At 44.9% G+C, this 17794-nt stretch overlaps 1 protein-coding gene across 1 annotated transcript in view; it reads left to right on the top strand.

Moving 5' to 3' along the window:
- Positions 1-17794, top strand: part of LOC145354481 (VPS10 domain-containing receptor SorCS3-like) — a 1074210-nt gene that overhangs the window by 834621 nt on the left and 221795 nt on the right. Inside the window, exon 6 of the mRNA XM_080205878.1 lies at positions 14076-14140. Within this exon, the coding sequence (XP_080062004.1) occupies positions 14076-14140 (65 nt within the window). The remainder of the gene's footprint in view (positions 1-14075; positions 14141-17794) is intronic.

Below are 17794 nucleotides of genomic sequence, written 5' to 3'. Positions count from 1 at the left end.
TACATGTGACAATAATAAATCAAATCAAACCAAATCACATGTTTCACGCCTATATAGGCGTGACTTTGTGGTTTGTTTGCCAACCTTGCCTTGTGCAACACTCCCGGCACCTCCAAATTTGTGGCAGGCTTCTCGGGCATCACCGTATCAGTTTCGGGGGTATCACAGGGGAGGCTGTACTGGCCAGACCCGCAATAAGTGGGGGAGAGGTGGTGGATGGGGAAGGGTGTGGGGGGACGGAGTGGCTTGCAATGTGCTGCAGGGCCAGGACTGGGGGAGGAGGAGATTTGGTGCAGGTTGCACTCAGACCCATGACTTAGGGTAGTGTGGGATGGAAGTGTGCTCAGAATGGGGAGGAGTTACAAAGGGACAGAAGGGAACTGAGACAAGAATGGGAGGATGTGAACTCAGAATCCAATCCTGAGAGCAGCACCCTGAGGGTGGCACAGTGGTTAACACTGCTGCCTCCAGGGACCTGGATTCGATTCCTGGCTTGGGTGACTGTCTGTGTGGAGTTTGTGCATTCTCCGTGTGTGTGTGTGTGTGTGTGTGTGTGTGTGTGTTGGCGAGGAGGTGGGTGCAGGGGGAGGCCGGGGGGGCGGGGGGTGTAGTTCTTCTGGGTGCTCTGGTTTCCTCCCACAGTCCAAAGATGTACAGGTTAGGTTGATGCTAAATTGACTCTTAGTATCAGGGCGATTTGCAGGGTTGATAATTACAGCAGGATCAAAGATCGGAGTGAGCTGAACAGTATGCTCCTCCAGTACAATGGGAGAGATTTCCATAGTTAAACAGGGTGGTGATTTTCAGAAGGCGTTTGACAAGGTTATTGCAGAAGGTCAGGGGGCATGGAGTTGGGGGTAGGGTGTTAGCGTGGATAGAGGACTGGTTGTCAAATAGGAGGCAGAGAGTGGGGGTCAATGGGTGCTATTCGGATTGGCGGATGGTGACTAGTGGAGTGCCCCAGGGGTCGGTGCTGGGACCTCAGCTATTTACCATTTATATAGATGATCTGGAGGAGGGAACCGAGTGTAGGGTGTCGAAATTTGCTGATGACACCAAGATTGGTGGAACAGCAAATTGTGCGGAGGGTGTGGAGAGTCTGCAGAAGGATCTAGATAGGCTGGGTGAATGGGCCAGGAAATGGCAAATGGAATTTAATGTTGGCAAATCTGAGGTTGTCCACTTTGGTAGGAATAATGGCAGGAAGGACTATTACTTACATGGCGAAAAACTACAGCATGCGACAGTGCAGAGGGACCTCGGGGTCCTTGTGCATGAGTCGCAAAAACCCAGCTTGCAGGTGCAGCAGGTGGTCAGGAAGGCGAATGGGATGCTGGCCTTCATAGCGAGGGGGATTGAATATAAAAGTAGGGAGGTCTTGCTGCAGCTGTATAGGGCACTGGTAAGGCCGCAGCTGGAGTACTGTGTGCAGTTTTGGGCGCCGCACTGACACAAGGATATTTTGGCCTTGGAGGGAGTGCAGAGGAGGTTTACTAGGCTGATTCCAGAGTTGAGGGGGTTGAGCTATGAGGAGAGGCTGAATAAACTAGGCTTGTACTCGTTAGAGTTTAGAAGAATGAGGGGAGATCTCATTGAGACATATAAGATGATGAATGGGATGGATAGGATAGAGGTGGAGAGACTCTTCCCGCTCAGAAAGGACAGTAGGACTAGGGGGCACAGCCTCAAGATAAAGGGGGGGCGGTTTAGAACGGAGTTGAGGAGGAGCTTCTTCACTCAAAGGGTGGTGAATCTCTGGAATTCTCTGCCCGTTGAGGTGGTGGAGGCTGCCTCGCTAAATATATTTAAGACGCGGGTTGATGGGTTTTTGATAAGAGAGGGGATTAAGAGTTATGGGGAGAGGGCGGGAATGTGGAACTGAGCCACGACAGATCAGCCATGATCTTATTGAATGGCGGGGCAGGCTCGAAGGGCGAGATGGCCTACTCCTGCTCCTATTTCTTATGTTCTTATGTTATGAGAAGCATTAGGGTGCCAAATAGTCTGAGTTCCTCGCTGCACATCACTTCTCATGGGTATTCCAAAATTTGTAGTCAAAGGATCCCAGTACCTGGACTGGAAGCAGCACTTGGGCAAAGCAATCTGAAAGCAGCCAGTTATATAAAATGGAGGGGTGGAGGAGGAGAGGATGTGGTTGCTCACACATGCCAACTTCTCCAGTATGAGCTATTTACCTTGCAAGGACACTAGAGGAGACTGCATTCGTGGGGCATGGGCATCACTGGCTGGCCAACATTTATTGCCCATCCCTATTTGCCCTTGAACTCAGTGGCTTGCTAGACCATTTCAGACGGCAGTTGAGATTCAACGCATTATTGTAGCTCCAGAGTCACATGTAGGCCAGACTGGATCAGGACGGCAGATTTCCTTTCCCAAAGGACATTAGTGAGCCAGATGGCTTTTTCCAGCAGGGTAAATGTGTGGGATTAAGGGGATAGTGCCTGGGTGGAATCATTTACGGTGCAGACTTGATGGGGTGAATGGCCACTTTCTGCAGTGTAGGGATTCTATGATTCTATTTGGATAAGGACTGATTAATATGCAAATTGAGGAATGGGAGAGTTAAGGAAAAATCCCAACATTGCATTATCACTCCTCAAGTTTTGCAGTGCAAATCAGACACTTAAATTGAAATTGCTAACAGCAATTCCCAGAGACAAATTTGTCATAGGTTTTCGTTGTTACCTTTTATGAGGAGTTGCCACCCCGGGCTTGGGACAGGTTATCTTTTTTGCTGGCGTGGTTGCACCGCAGGGGTCGCTCGGTCCTTTCCTTGATTTCTTTAAACTGTCAAACAGTCATTTATTACACTTCTCCCACTCTCGCTTAAAAGCTGCCGTCAAGTAATTCCACAAGAACTGTCAAAGCCATAACCAGTAACACTGGAAATGCCTCCCGGGGTTGTCTTGCATGTGTAAGATTTATGATACGAGATAAGCAGTGAAGTGCTGATGGTTTGCAAATTTGAGCCCCTGAGGGTAAGTTTTACTTTTCATTATCAAAGCTTTTCAATAAAGGAAACTTCACAGCAAAGTGATTATTGAACGCAAGTGTAACTGAGTTACCAGGACGCGAAGCAACTGACATTTGAAAACACAGGCCATCCCTTAATTAAAGTCTGCTTTCATATTAAGTTGGCTGGAATAAAAAATTATGGACATGCATCAGGGAGACCATTTGGGCTGTCTCTAACAATAGTCTGTTGCAGCATTGAATAAATCTATTAGGAATAATTATTCAGATAAGATGGGCCTCCTACATGACTGTTCTACAGCTAAGCAGATCATGTTGCCCTGAAGCCTTAGCTAAGGATAATGAATATTTCAATGTTGAATTTGTTCCTTTACTGGTGGAATATTCAAGCAATAGGCTTATAGTCAAAGCTCAAGCACTTTAAAGGTGGATAATAAGGCTAAAGCCAAAGCTGTTTTTGCCCTGTGTTCTCTCACACACACACACATTCTGTTTCTCACACACTCTCTCTCACACTCTCTCCCCTCACATTCTTTCTCTCTATCTCTCTCTCTCACACACACACATTCTCTCTGTTTCTCTCACACACACTCTCTCTCTCACACTCTCTCGCCCTCACATTCTTTCTCTCTATGTCTCTCTCACACACACACACACACACATTCTCTCTGTTTCTCTCACACACACTCTCTCTCTCACACTCTCTCGTCCTCACATTCTTTCTCTCTAGCTCTCTCTCTCTCTCTCACACACACACACACACACACACACACATTCTCTCTGTTTCTCACACACACTCTCTCGCCCTCGCACTCTCTCTCTATCTCTCTCTCTCACACACACACACACACATTCTCTCTGTTTCTCACACACACTGTCTCACACTCTCTCGCCCTCACACTTTCTCTCCAGCTCTCTCTCTCTCACACACACACACACACACTATCTTACACGCTCTCTCTCACACACGCACGCATCCTTCGATCCAGTCAGAAATGGGAGTTTGGGGATTTCCCAGTTCTCAGGCTCAGCAATGCTCCGAGCTGTCGGCAAGGCTAAAACAGGCTAAATTTTAACAGCGCGGGGATTGAAGCTGGAATCCTCTTTTTTTTTCCCCTATTTGAGTACTGCTCTGGACTGTGTGGGTAACCAGCTGAACCATCGGAAATGAACCACTGTACTTTTAGATACAGGCAAAATACTGCGGTTGCTGGAATCTGAAATAAAAACAGAAAATGCTGAAAAATCTCAAGAGCTCTGACATCACCTGTGGAGAGAGAATCGAGGCAACGTTTCGAGTCTGGATGACCCTTCAAAACATTGGCTCAATTCTCCTTTCACGTACGCTATCAGAACTGCTGAGATTTTTCAGCATTTCTATTTTTGTTATCAGTGCACTTTTAGACTTGTCAGTGCAGACGGGAATAGTGTCGTAATGACAGTCACAGCAAGACAGCACTGCATTCTGCTTGTAAATTAAGGTCCCATTTTTCCTTTTCAGCCTCTTTTATCTTGTACAATTGCCTTTCCTAATCTTTTTTTAGAAAAATTCTTATTGCTATGACAGTTTTATGCCTAAAGGCAGTAGATAATTATTAAGAATGTGCTTTTACAAAGGGATCGCTGAAGCTCTGCAAAATTTGAGGACCCTGTGATCTGCTTGGAACGCAGTGTGAAACATTTGCGTATCTTGTGTTTCATCAACTCTGTGGAGCACTGGGGACTCCATGAAGAAAGCACCCCGTGTGGGAAATGTACAGCCATGCACTGCCCCACTGTAGATACAAAACCCACTCAGTCCCTGGGGGACAACTTTGCATAGCTTTTTCCTACTTCCCAAATGCTGAGTGCAATTGATCCAGAGACAAGAATAATCCAGGGCAAGATCTGGGGACCCGGATTCAAATCCCACCACAGCAAATAGTAAAAATTTGAATTCAATAAAAGATATCTGGAATTAAGAATCTACTGATGACCATGAAACCATTGTCAATCGATGAAAGATCCATTGACTCTGTCTACACTTCCCACTGCCTCGGAAAAGGCAGTCAGCATAATTAAGGACCCCACGCACTGCGGACACTCTCTCTGCCACCTTCCTTTGTCAGGAAAACGATGCATAAGTGTAAGGTCACGCACCAACCAACTCAAGAACAATTTCTTCCCCGCTGCCATTAGACTTTTGAATGGACCTACTTTGCACTAAGTTGATCTAATCTATACCCTAGCTATGACTGTAATACTACATTCTGCACTTTTTTCTTCTCTATGTTTATCTGTATAGCATGCAAGAAACAATACTTATCACTGTATACTAATACTTGTGACAATAATAAGTCAAATCAAAAAACCCATCTGGTTCACTAATGTCCTTTAGGGAAGGAAATCTGCCATCATTACCTTATCTGGCCTACATATCAATGTAAGGCACACGATAAATACTCTTGCAACTCGGCCAACATTGTCTACCTGATACGTTGCAAGAAAGGATGTCCCAAAGCATGGTACACTGGGGAGACCATGCAGACGCTACGACAACAGATGAATGAACATCGCTCGACAATCACCAGGCAAGACTGTTCCCTTCCTGTTGGCGAACACTTCAGTGGTTACGGGCATTCAGTCTCTGACCTTCGGGTAAGTGTTCTTCAAGGTGGCCTTCACGACACACGACAGCGCAGAGTCACTGAGCAGAGACTGATAGCCAAGTTCCGCACACACGAGGACGGTCTCAACAGGGATCTTGGGTTCATGTCGCACTATCTGTAACCCCCGTGACTTGCCTGGGTTTGCAAAACCTCACTTACTGTACTGTCTGGAGACAATACACCTCTTTAACCTGTGATCAGTGCTCCTTCCACACACATTGTCAGCCACTTTAGGACTTGAACAGCAGGTTAGGTGTAAAGATTCGCATTCTAATCAGTAATCTCTAAACTGTCTGTGCTTTATATGCTCTGTCTGAGGCCAGAACTCTCCATTCACCTGAAGAAGAGGGAATCCCCTTGAAAGCTAGTGAGTTTACTATCAAATAAATCGGTTGGACTAAAACCTGGTGTTGTCAGACTTTTTACTGTGTTTACCCCAGTCCAACGCCGGCATCTCCACATCATGACTACATATCAATCACAGCAATGTAGTTGATTCTTAAATGCCCTCAAGGATAGATAACAAATGCTGCCCAGCCAGCAATGCCCACACCCCATGAATGGTTTCAAAAAAACGGTTGTGTTCACAATCTTTGCAGTAAAGAAACTATCTTTCTTCATGTAGAAAAGAGCTACCTTGCAGTGTATCATGCCTTGACCCTATTCATTGGAAGTCCCTCCCTAAACCTCCTCATCTCTCCTCTTCTCTTCCCACCTTTAAAAGATGTATCAAAAGATGTTGCCAGGGATGTGTGGGTTAAATGGATTGGCTATGCTAAATTGCCCCTTGGTATCAGGGGGACTGGCAAGGTAAATGCTGGGAGTTACAGGATAGGGCTTGAGTGGGATTGTGATCGGCGCAGCTTGATGGGCTAAAAGGCCTCCTTCTACATTGTAGGGATTCTATGAAAACATTTGCCAAAGCTGCCACTCACTTTTCCAAATCTCTTCCTCCATAGTTCAGTGTTCACTGTTTTCCTGCTTATTTTGTGAAATACTTTGGGACACTTTGTACATTTAATTTCTGCTGTTCAACCATGGGCCTGGCTCACTGCTATCTCCCTCACTACAATTTCTATTGCACAATTAAGGAACAGTTGGAGCTTAGTGAGTTACCAGAATGTTGCCTGGTATGGAGGGCATTAGCTATGAGGAGAGGTTGGAAAAACTTGGTTTGTTCTCACTGGAACAATGGGGGTTGAGGGGCAATCTGAAAGAGGCTTATTAGATTATGAGGGGCATGGACAGAGTGGATAGTCAGAAGTTTTTTCCCTGGGTGGAATCAATTACTAGGGGCATAGGTTTAAGGTTCAAGGGGGAAGGCTTAAAGGAGATGTATGAGGCAAGTCTTTGACACAGAGGGTGGTGGGTGCTGTTGGGGGAAGTACTGGAAGCAGATATGATAGTGACCTTTAAGGGGCATCTTAACAAATACATGAATAGGGTGGGAATAGAGGGATATGGTCTCCAGAAGGGTAGGGGGTTTTAGGTCAGATGGATAGCATGGCCGGTGCAGGTTTGGAGGCCAAATGCTTGTTCCTGTATTGTAATTTTCCTTGTTCTTTTGTTCTTAGCATTATTGTAAGATAGAACTAGGAATTGCTGCCTGGCCCTGTACAGGCTGATCTAAACTCAACTAAATGTCTTGTCTCTTCTTGATGCTTATCGGGTCGAACTTTATTCTCGATAATACCATCACTGGCACTGGAAACAGATCCACAAAAATGAAGGAGAATCTGAAACAAAATTATTTGGGTTGGACTGAATTTATCTGACTGTTATCTTGGTGACAAGGAGAAATGTGGCAAGCACCCAAATGCTTGGTGTTTTACACAGGATACAGTCGTCACGAGTGAATTGACAAGAAAACATAGGAGCATCATTAAATAAATTGGACTAGGGATGACTTCACATGCATGGTCTAATGCCTGCATCTCTCTGATGTTTATGTATTCTCTCTGCGTGAAAGCAAACCTCATGCCATGTTAAAACAATCCAAGAGAGAAGTAATAAGTAGTACGGTATTGCTCGTAGAGAAGGAAAATATTTCAGTGAAGCCTGCAACTCCTGGCAAAATCAAATGTTCTGATTGAAGTAAAAAACATAAGAACATAAGAAATAGGAGCAGGAGTAGGCCATCCAGCCCTTCGAGCCTGCCCCGCCATTCAATAAGATCATGGCTGATCTGTCGCTGATAGTAACAAGCATAGTAACATAATAATAAATAAATAATAATATAAACATAATAACATAAACATAGTAACAAGCCTAGATAATTAGCCCTGGTCCAAATTCAGTGACTTGTGTTCATCCTGCCTGAGGCTTGTTAAAAAAATCAGTATTTTAAATCATTGCAAAATGGAACTGTTAATTTCTCTCAAACTAGATCAGACCAAGGAGTGAAGTATCCTGATTTAATGTCCTTGCATTCAACCTCAAGTGATATTACCACTGAGTATAGAATGACAGACAGCTCAACTACTCGATCGTATGGTGGTTAGCACTGTTGCCTCACAGCGCTGGAGTCACCGGTTCAATTCCGGCCTCGGGTCACTGTCTGTGTGAAGTTTGCACTTTCTCCCCGTATCTGCGTGGGTTTCCCCCGACTGCTCTGGTTTCCTCCCACTGTCCAAAGATGTGCAGATTAGGTTGATTGGCTATGCTAAATTGACCCTAGTGTCAGGGGGATTAGCAGAGTAAATGTGTGGGTTTTACGGGAATAGAGCCTGAATGGGATTGTGATCGGTACAGACTCGATGGGTCGAATGGTCTCTTTCTGTACTGTAGGCATTCTATGATTCAGTGGTGATCACTGCACTTACCCTGAAGGGAGGGAATCTCAAGTCTGTTCCTTCATTGCATAAGGGGCAGCATGGTGGCACAGTAGTTAACAATGCTGCCTCACAGCGTGATGGATTCGCGTTCAATTCCAGTCTTGGGTCACTGTCTGTGTAGAGATTACATTTTTCCCCATGTCTGCATGGGTTTTCTCCGGTTGCTCCAGTTTCCTCCCACAATCCAAAGTTGTGTGGGTTAAGTTGATTGGATATGGCAAATTTCACCTTAGTGTCAGCGGGAATAGCAGGGTAAATACATAGGGTTACGAGAAAGGACCTTGGCATGATTGTTGTTGGTGCAGGCTTGATGGGCCGAATGACCTCCTTCTGCACTGTAGGGATTCTATGAGCAGGTTAGGTGGATTGGCCATGGTGAAAGGAATTGCCCCTTAGTGTCTCAAGATATGTAGGTTAGATAGATTAGCCATGGTAAATGTGTGAGGTTACCAGGACAGAGTGAGGGAGAGGGTCAGGGTAAGAAACTCCATCAAAGTTGGTGCAGTCTTGATGGGCCAAATGGCCTCCTTCTACACCATATGGATTCTATGATTGTTGAAGAAATAGCTGCAATGTTAACATTCCTTGTAACTGTGACCCTGATAAACTACTCCTTTTCATCCTCCTCAACCTTTCTACAACTTTCGACACACTGACCGCACCACCTTCCCCTGCTGCCTCTCGTCCTTTGTCTAGGTGGCTGGAACTCTTTTAGTTTGGTTCCACTTTTTGCTTTCTAATCATAGCCAGGGAGTGAGCTGCTATGTCTTCTCCAGTTAGCCACTTTCACTCTATTACTACTGGACTTCCATGAGGGCCTGTGCTTGGCTTCCTCCTATTTCTCATCTAAATACAATGCCTCAGTAATTCCACCTGGAGTTTCACATGTATACTGATGACATTCAGCGCTAACTCACCAGTCTTGAGCTCCTCAGCTTGCTCTTGTTTGTTCCACTGCTTGTCTGACACCCAATATCAGATGAGCGGATATTGGCCAAAAATCTCCCATCTCTCCCCCCCACGGGAATCATAGCGGGCAAGACAGAAAATTTAATGGACCATTTAAAGTTTGGGTGGGAATTTCCAGTCCTGGGACATGCACGGCTGGCAAATCCCATCCATTGTCTCCAATTAAATATTGAAAAGCCTGAAGCCATTGACTTTGGTCTCCGTCATGGACCCCACTCATTCTCATTGTTTTGATGCTTAATAACTGTCTTAAACTTAATAAAGCACCCTCTGCAACCTTGATGTTTGGTTTGATCCTAAGATGAATTTCCAGTCTTATATTTGCACCATCACCATAACTGCCTATATCCACCACTGCAAAATTGGTCAATTTTGACCTTTCCTCCACTCTGTTGCTGAAATCCAGAGGTGCCTTTGGCACTTCTGGGCTTGACTATTCCAGAGCTCGCTTAGCTGGTCTCTCATCTTCAAATCTACAAAGTGTTTGAAGGAAAGCATGGATGTTGGGGAACTTGGGAAAATAAATAGTGATATCTTGAGTGTACATGTTACAGAGAAGGAGGTGCTGAAAGCCTTAAAGTGCGTCAAGGCAGATAAATCCTCGGACCTGATGAAGTGTATCCCAGGCCATTGTGGGAGGTTAGGGAGGAAATTGCAGGTCCCCCAGCCAAGATATTTGAATCATCGACAGCCATAGGTGAGGTGCCTGAAAATTAGAGGGTAGCAAATGTTGTGCCTTTGTTTAAGAAGGGCTGTAGGGAAAAGCCTAGGATCTACAGGCCGGTGAGCCTAACCTCTACAGTAGCTAAGTTGTTAGAAGGTGGAACCTCTTAGAACCTCACGGAATCCCTGCAGTACAAAGGAGGCCATTTGGCACATCAAGTCTATACCAACCACAATCCCACACAGGCCCTTTTCCAGTAACCCCATGCATTTACCCTGCTAAACCCCCTAACACTAGGATCAATTTAGCATGGCCAATCAACCTAACCCTCACATCTTTGGACTATGGAAGGAAATCGGTCCACCCAGAAGAAACCCATGCAGACACAGGGAGAAAATCCAAACTCCACACAGGCAGTGACTCGAGGCCAAAATTGAAGCTGGGATCCTGCTGCTGTGAGGCAGCAGTGCTAACCACTGCGCTGCCCTACTCTGAGAGAAAGGATTTACAGGCATTTAGAGAGACAAGAACTGATTAGGGACAGTCACATGGCTTTGTGAGTGAAAAATCATGTCTCACAAGTTTGATTGAGGTTTTTGAAAGGGTAACCAAGATGGTAGATGAGAGTAGTGCAGTCCATGTTATTTAAATGGACTTTAGCAAGCCCCTTGACAAATGGTAGACTATTGCATAAGGTTAAATCTCACAAAACCCAGGGTGAGGTAGCCAAATAGTTACAAAATTAGCTTGATGACAGAATCCAGGGTGTTCTCGAGGGTTGTTTTTCAAACTGGAGGCCTATGACCAGTGGTGTGCCTCAGGGCTCAATGCTCTTATTTGTCATTTATATTAATAATTTGGATAAGGATTTAGGAGGCACGGTTTGTAAGTTTGCATATGGCACCAAGATTGGCGACATAATGGACAGTGAAGAAGGCTATCTAGAATTGCAATGGGATCTTGATCAATCGGACCAATGGGCTGATGAATGACAGATGGAATTTAATTTCAATAAATATGAGATAATGCATTTTGGTAGATTGAACCAGGGCAGGACTTACTCAATTAATGGTAGAATGTTGGGGAGAGTTATAGAACAAAGAGATCTAGGAGTACAGGTTCATAGGTCTTGAAAGTGGAGTCACAGGTGGACAGAGTGGTGAAGAAGGGATTTGACATGCTTGGTTTCATTGGGTCAGAATATTGGATACAGGAGTTGATACAGGAGTTGGGTGGCATGGTAGCAAGTGGTTAGCACTGCTGCTTCACAGCTCCTGGGGCTTGGGTTTGATTCCCGGCTTGGGTCACTGTCTGTGTGGAGTTTGCCCATTCTCCTGTGTGGGTTTTCTCCGGGTGCTCAGGTTTCCTCCCACAGTCCAAAGATGTACGGATTAGGTTGAACGGCCATGCTAAAATTGCCCTTAGTGTCCTGAGATGCGGAGGTTAGAGGGATTAGTGAGGAAAATATGTCGGGATATGGGGATAGGGCCTGGGTGTGATTGTGATCGGTGCAAACTCAATGGGCCGAATGGCCTCTTTCTGTCCTGTAGGATTTCTATGATTCTATGATAATCTATGAGATGTCTTGTTGAAGTTGTACAGGGCATTGGTAAGGCCACACTTGGAATACTATGTACAGTTCTGATCACCCTATTATAGAAAGAATACTATTAAACTCAAAAGAGTGCAGAAAAGATTTACCAGGATGCTACCAGGACTTGATGTTTTGTGTTATAAGGAGATGCTAGACTGGGACTTTTTCCCCTGGAGTATAGGAGACTTAGGGGTGATCTTTTAGAGGTCTATAAAATAATGAGGGGCATAGAATCATAGAACCCTACAGTGCAGAAAGAGTCCCTTCGGCCCATCGAGTCTGCACTGACCACAATCCCACCCAGGCCCTACCTCCAAGTTCGTACATATTTTACCCGCTAATCCCTCTAACCTAAGCATCCTAGTACACTAAGGGGCAATTTCTTAACATGACCAATCAACCTAACCTGCACATCTTTGGACTGTGGGAGGAAACCGGAGGAAACCCAAGCAGACACAAGAAGAATGCACAAACACCACACAGACAGTGACCCGAGCCGGGAATCAAACCCAGGTCCCTGGAGCTGTGAAGCAGTAGTGCTAACCACTTTGCTACCATGCTGGCCCATCCAGATCAGCCAGATAGTCTTTTCCCAAAGGTATGGGAGTCTAAAACCAGAGGCCATAAGTTTAAAATGAGAAGGGAGAGATACAACAGAGTTCAGAGGGGCAATTTTTTCAAACAAAGAGTGGTGAGTGTCTGGAACAATCTGCCAGAGGTGGTAGTAGAGGCAGGTACAATTTTGTCTTTTAACAAGCATTTGGACCGTTACATGGGTAAGACTGGTGTAGAGGGATATGGGCCAAATTCACGCAATTGGGAGTAGCTTAGTGGTAAAAATTGGGCGGCATGGACAAGTTGGGCCGAGGGACCTGTTCCATGCTGTAAACCTCTTATGATTCTCAACTGCACTTTAGCAATTAGGGATGGGCAATAAATGCTGGCCAGCCAGCGGCACCTATGAATGAATAAAAAACCTCACTAAACATCCCGACCTTCCTACTTCCTTCTGCTCTTTTGAGATGGTCCAAAATCCCTTCTTGTTCTACCAAGTTGTTGCTTTCTGATTTCTCCTTCTATTTGGCTCAGTTTTAAAACTTGTGAAAAAAGTTTTTAATTGACACTGTTCTTAAGCAGTTTGGCTCATTTTACATTAAGTGTGCCATCCAGGCATAATTTGTTGCTATTTCTGGGTGAATGCAGTTTTCCTTAACTCTTTTTTTTTACCCTGAGGGTATTTTCTTACAAGCTGTATTCCCCGACGGGGATTCTAGCATTGTCTCATTATTAATACTGCAGAGAGAGCCAGCATGTGAAGGAGTTGTGAGGATTTCAAAAATGCATGTGGTGTTGTCTTTCTCAGCAAAGGACGTGAGGAGGGGATTCGGCAAACACAGTGCACATTCCAGAGGGAATCTATCTCTTGGGCGGCACGATGCACAGTGGTTAGCACTGCTGCCTCACAGCGCCAGGGTCCCAGGTTCAATTCCGGCCTCGGGTCACTGTCTGTTTGCACATTCTCCCCATGTCTGCAGGGGTTTCCTCCGGGTGATCAGGTTTCTTCCCACAGTCCAAAGATGTGCCGGTTAGATGGATTGGCGACGCTAAACTGACCCTAGTATTCATTCATAGGTGCCGCTGGCTGGCCAGCATTTATTGCCCATCCCTAATTGCTCAAGTGCAGTTGAGAATCATAGAGGTTTCCAGCATGGAAACAGGCCTAGTATCAGGGGGATTAGAAGGGTAAAAAACGTGAGAATACAGAAATAGGGCCTGGGTGGGATTGTGGTCAGTACAGACTTGATGGGTTGAATGGCCTCCCTGTAGGGATTCTATGATCTCGATGAGCAGTACTTCAACTCTAGATAGTAGCACATGTGTTGCTGCTCCCAGTAATGTGTTGAGTCCTTGAGATGACCCTTCTCCTGACAAGCGTCTTTGCAGGATCCTGAGTTGACTTACAAGAACCTGTATGAAGCTCCACATTTGTACTCGTTTCCATTCATAATTGCTTGATCCTAATGTGACTCGCAGTGGCTCTAATTACAGTTTAAACACAGATTAATGTCTTTCAATGAGCAACAACAGTGTAACCGCACTTACCTTCAGCATATTGCCTCACATCACTTCTGAATCGAAGAAAACTGAATAAAGATAAAAGCCCCAGTCAGATAGTCATTGCCTTAAGAAATAATGATAAATTATTCCCTTCACCAGAACCAGAAGCATTGATTTTCCTGTGTGCAAGCAATGGCCAATGATAGTCTGCATTGAGAGATATGGGGAGATGAGCACAAATGGGGTTGTCAGATAACTAGACAAAAATGTCCTAACTTTATTTATTTCACTTGTTTTCATTCCTTCTCCCCTAGGTCTGTAATGAGTTTGGACAAGGACCCAGACCTTGTGCACATCGAAGCAAGGAACTCAGACGGACGTGAGTTTTTTCATTAAACTGTGAATAAATGTGCATGATTGGTTCTGATACATAGCAAGCAAAGTGCCTCAGCTGCTAAAGGTATAACGGCGATGCTCAGTTTGTTTCCCGGGCACGATTAATCTCTCTGAGTTTTCAGTGCGATTTCGTGATCAACAGATTATTTGCCACTTGTCCTTGACCCATACAAAAGGAGAACCTGATGTTGGATTGGTGCAATGATTGCCTTGCATAACACTGTCTTTCGGTATTTGGTATTCTGTATTTGAGCTCCGTTTGTTTTCCCATGAAGTCTGTACCTAGGCCAATTTTGTTCTTGAACAAGTGTCCAGACGGCAGCTATACCTAGACATTAAATGCTTGTGGAGCGCTGTAGTCGGGTAGACTTTTCACTGCTCGAGGATACAATTAGCTTTCACCTTTTTGTAATGTCACTCAGGTAGTAAGAATCTTAAAATCCCTACAGTGCAGATGGAGGCCATTTGGCCCATCGGATCCACACCAATTCTCTCACAGGATATCTTACCCAGGCCCTCCCCCCATCCCTGTAACCCCACAGATTTACATTTACCATGGCTAATCCATCAAACCTAGATATCTTGGGACTCTAAGGGGCAATTTAAAATGGTTAATCCACCTAGCCTACACATCTTTGGACTGTGGGAGGAAACTGGAGTACCTGGAGGAAACTCACGTAGACACAGGAAAAACGTGCAAACTCCACACAGAGAGACCGGAATCGAACCTGGCTCCCTGACACTGTGAGGAAGCAGTAGTAACCACTATGCCACTGTGCTATTAATGCTTCACATAATTTCAAGCTGATTTTCTGATAGATACGTTATTTGCTGTTTATTTGTATCCTTTTTTAAACTGTCAGCCTTAGACAACTGGACAATCTGAGTCTAATTTCCCTTCTCAGGTAAAGAGAGAGCTGTTTTCAGTACAGACACTGCCAACAAAGGGTTATGCCCAAACTTTCCTTGTCTCTTTATGAGTTTATCTGTGCTGCTGCCATCTATTCACACCATTTTCACTTTCGATTTTGGAGTGCCAACCCTTGTAGTTCTCAATTTTTTTTATATGTACGGTGTCAGTGATGTTCGAACCATAGAAATGTCACCCCCCCTCTTTGAATGATAGGAGTTGTCAGTTTAAATAGATATCATACAATTTTGCTCTACCCTCTTCACAAAGCATTGAGAAATGATTCCAGAGCTTCTTGTCATTGAGTTAAAATACTTCGGCTAGATGTGTCAAGAGCGTAGACGCACCTGGTTAAATATGGGCTTTGTCATAACTCTTATGTGTTTTATTTCTGTCTTATCTCCCTTCTGATTTTTTATTGTTTACATCTCCTCTCCTGCAGGTGTTAAATTGTACTGAGATGGAGTACAGCTGAGAATAAGGCCATTCAGCCCATCTAATCAATGTTTATGCACCTCATCAGCGTCCTCCATTATTTCTTCATGAAATAACAACATAGCCTTCTGTTCCTTACCCATGCTCACCCCCACCCCACCCAGGATTTATCCTGCTTCCCCTTAAATATATCTATACTGGTCACTTCAACGACTACTGCAGTCGCGAGTTCCACATTCATTAGTTATCCGAAACCCTTTGATACCTTAGCTCTGTTCAATTGCTGCTTGCTCAACTATGGGGAGTCTTCCAGTCAAACCAGATTAACTTCCATACATATACAGGTCCACCACCAGTCTCTGACTAAGGATTAGGAAATAAAACCTTATTCATCCTTCCCCACAGAAAAGTTACTCAAGTTAATTTTTATTGTCCACCAGCAATGCAGTTCACCAGATTGGCACGAATTTGGGTGGCACAGTGGCAAGCACTCTGCTTCACAGTGCCAGGGACCCGGGTTCAATTCCTGGCTTGGGTCACTGTCTGTGTGGAGTTTGCGTGTTCTCCCCGTGTCTGCGTGTGTTTTCTCCGGGTGCTCCGGTTTCCTCCCACAGGCTGAAAGATGTGCTGGTTAGGTGCATTGACCCAAACAGGCGCTGGCGATTAGGGGAGTTTCACAGTAACTTCATTGCAGTGTTAATGTAAGCCTTACTTGTGACTAATAAATAGACAAACTAAGCTAACATTTTCACAGGGCAGAAGGAGACCAGTTGGTCCATCCTGTCTGCACCAGCTCACTAAACAAGCATCATAACTTAATGCCATTCCACTGCCTTTTCTTCATACCCCAGTAAATTGTTTCTATTCATGTAATCATCTAATGCCCTCTTGGATGCTTTGGTTGAATCTGCCTCCACCACACTTCCAGACAGTGCATTCCAGAGCCCAACCACTCGCTGTGTGGAAAAGTATTTTCTCACACCACATTTTCTTCTTTTACCAATCACTTTCAATCTGTGCCCTCTCATTCTTGATCCTTTTACAAGCGGGAACAGTTTCTCCCTATCTACTCTGTCCAGCCCCCTCATGATTTTGAACATCTCTATCAACCTCCTCTTAGCTGCCTTCTCTGCAAGGAGAACAGTCCCAACCTCTCCAATCTAGTTGAGTGCAGGTAGTTCCTCAGAAACCAGGGGCAGGATTTTACAACCTCGCTTGGGCGAGACCGCGAATTCACGCCCAAGGTTAACGGGCATTTCTGTTGCCTGCCCCTCACCCGCTCCGATCCCGTGGCGGGCAGGGTGGTAGAGTTCCAGTGAGGGAGTTGACATAGCCAACATGTTGATAACTTCCTCACCCCTGAGTCAGAAGTTTGTGAGTTTAAGTCCTACATCGGAGTTTGAGTACAGATGCTGTATTGATACTCCAGAGTAGTACTGAGAAAGTGCTGTACTATGAGAGGTGTAGTCCTTTGGCTGAGAAGTTAAACTGAGGCCCCAGTGAAATGGGACCTTTTACATCCATTTATTCAAAGCAAGGAGATTTTCACAGTAAACTCATTGCAGTGTTAATGTAAGCCTACTTGTAACACTAACAAATAAACTTTTTAGAAACTTTTTATTTATCCTCTTAGTCTCCCTCACACTAAGGGAGAATTTAAAATGGCCAATCCATGTTTTTGGAGTGTGAGAGGAAACCGGAGCACTCGTTCGAAACCCACACAGACACGGGAAGAATGTGCAATCGTTACATAGTCACCCGAGGCTGGAATTGAAACCGGGTCCCTGGTGTTGTGAGACAGCAGTGCTAACCATTGTTCCACTGCGCTGTTTGGTGCTCAATTATGCACATATCAGTTCTAAAATTACCTGCATCTGAATTATTTCCTGTCCTAAAGCACCAACTCCACCGTTTCATCTGCTCGGCAAGGAATGCCAATTAACATCCTTCATCTGCTTAGCTGGCCCAGAGGTGCATAATCAATGTGAGGATTCAGTAACTCCTTCTAGTTTGCACTGACGCAGGTTTATCTAATCACCCTAGTCAAATAAAGGCAGTCATTTGTGGGGCTCAAGGCAGCTTGACTTTACACTTGAGAAATAGGAAAGCAGACTGACTCACCAGTCGCCTCACTCAAACTGCAACCAAATCCAAACTTGGGTTTCGTGAAGCCTCCCACAATTCGAACTAACTCCAGTTTAGATATAGGTATTAATGTTTGTTGCTCTGTTGCAATTTCCACAATTAAATTCTTCGCAAATAAAAGTAAATAAGTCAATCTAGCGGCAGCAC

The sequence above is a fragment of the Carcharhinus amblyrhynchos genome, chromosome 17 (assembly GCF_965287045.1).
Source record: "Carcharhinus amblyrhynchos chromosome 17, sCarAmb.v2.hapA, whole genome shotgun sequence".
Taxonomy (NCBI): Eukaryota; Metazoa; Chordata; class Chondrichthyes; order Carcharhiniformes; family Carcharhinidae; genus Carcharhinus; species Carcharhinus amblyrhynchos.
Note: the sequence above shows the minus strand (reverse complement) of the source record. Positions and strands in the feature narration are given on the sequence as shown.